The 1,784-nt window shown below is 39.1% G+C and overlaps 1 protein-coding gene across 1 annotated transcript in view; it reads right to left on the bottom strand.

Annotated features, from left to right (window-relative positions):
• LOC121812655 (high affinity immunoglobulin gamma Fc receptor I-like) overlaps window positions 1–1,777 on the bottom strand; it is a gene marked incomplete at its 5' end in the record, with an annotated part of 4,354 nt that extends 2,577 nt beyond the window's left edge. The window contains 3 exons of the mRNA XM_042215439.1: window positions 783–938; window positions 1,203–1,448; window positions 1,585–1,777. Coding sequence (XP_042071373.1) covers window positions 783–938; window positions 1,203–1,448; window positions 1,585–1,777 — 595 coding nt within the window. The remainder of the gene's footprint in view (window positions 1–782; window positions 939–1,202; window positions 1,449–1,584) is intronic.
• Between the last annotated feature and the right edge of the window lie 7 nt (window positions 1,778–1,784).

Here is a 1,784-nt window from a genome sequence, read left to right as displayed (position 1 = left end):
TGGGCCTTCTGGTAGAGAGGAGAATTCATGGTTCCATCAATTATGGTAAGATGTCCGGGTCTTGAAGCAGCAAAGTTATCACACTACCACCACCTTGTTTGACTGATGGCATGATGATCTTCTCATGCTGAGAAAAGGTGAGATGAGAAAACCTTCCAAAAACTTTTGTCTTGTGAGTCCAGACATTAGTTTGCCAAAGGTTTTGGGGATCATCGAGATGTTTTTGACACTGTGAGATGAGCCTTTCTTTTTGGTCAGCAGTGATTTACTTAGAACTCTCCCATGAATACAATTTGTATCCATTCTCTTATTGTTGAATCATGAATTCTGACTTTTACTGAACCAAGTGAAGGCTGCAGTTCTTTAGATGGTGTTTTGTGACCTCGCTTGCGGTGTTCCTGTAGATTGTGGCATGATCTGTTGCTTTTTGTAATCTTTAGGCTGATTCACTTTGTCACAAAGGTTCTGTTTAAGGAAATTCTTAAAATGAACAGGTTTGGATACATTGGACTATTATTTTCTTAATGATTTGATGCATGTCACTGTGCCAAATATGCAAAAAAAATGAAGACAACAAAATAATCAACAATAGATGACATATCTATTTTATGTAACATTCTATTTTCAGACAACAGTTTTGATTAACAGAAATTGTCACTGACAACAAACAAAAGCCTCCAGAAAATAGTTTACTAGCTGATAGCACATGTTGTTGTTGTTGTTGTTGTTATAACCCAATCTGATAAGAAATACCTCTTACACACTTGCAGGGTTTACTTTACCTCTCCTCCTGTCTCGGTATATAAGCCCCAGTAGAACAGTGGACACCAGGTAAGGCGTTCCCACCAACAGGTGAAATACTAGTCTTAAGACAGAAAAAGAGCAGGGAGCGGCCGGTTCAGCTGCAGATGTAGATGAAGGAAACTCCTGAGATGAAGCTGTAAAGAGATGAACATGGAAATTATACATTTAAATGCTTTATTAAATACATGTTTTCTTTAATTGTGTCTTTTTTAGGGGTAGAATGTTTTTCTCTCTTCATCATTTGCAGATGTACAAAACACATAGACAAATATGCAAATTTTGGAGTTTTTAGATATAATTCCTCTAACAGCCATTTTTTTAAATTTCTTTTTTCTTAAAATGCTTAAAAATTTTAAATTGCTCAACATTGTGTATGTGATGGGATTTTTGTTGCTCACCATCAACTGCCAGCCAGCTGCCTAGTGATTCTTCACCTCCTGAAATGCTGCATTTATAGAGTCCTTCATCAGATTTAGAAACCCTTTTAATGGTGATTTCTCCTGTGGAGTTCCTTTTGATGCAGTGGCCATCTTTATAGAAATCAAAAAACTGGTTGAAGGACTTTGTTTCAGGTGTACAATGCAGTGTTACAGTGGCTCCCTCGGACACGGGAAGGGCAGGACTCTCCAGAATCACAGGCTGATCTTTGGAAAATGCAGAAAATCAAGATTTGTCATTTTTGTAGGTTTTCTTTGCTTCGTTTCTAAATGATCTGCCTTAATAAGTGTGACTTTAAGTTTAAATGTTGCATAGCAGAACTTAACGTAGTGTTATTCATACCAGTAATGGTAATGTTGACCACATTGCTCTGCTCCCCACTGACAGATTCACACCAGTACACGCCGCTGTCTGGTGGGTAGGTTTGTCCGATGATGCAAGTCGAACCCGAGGAGGCATAGCCCCAGCCAGAGGAGCAGGGTCTGGTCCCCCCTGCGAGCGTTTTCCTCTTCACTTTCCAACCAGTGTTGTTCAACTGTTCG

The sequence above is a fragment of the Haplochromis burtoni genome, unplaced genomic scaffold (genome assembly GCF_018398535.1).
Source record: "Haplochromis burtoni strain Fernald_Lab_line unplaced genomic scaffold, NCSU_Asbu1 Contig_720, whole genome shotgun sequence".
Classification (NCBI taxonomy): domain Eukaryota; kingdom Metazoa; phylum Chordata; class Actinopteri; order Cichliformes; family Cichlidae; genus Haplochromis; species Haplochromis burtoni.
The sequence above is the reverse complement of the archived record's forward strand: the minus strand, read 5'-3'. Positions and strand labels throughout refer to the sequence as shown.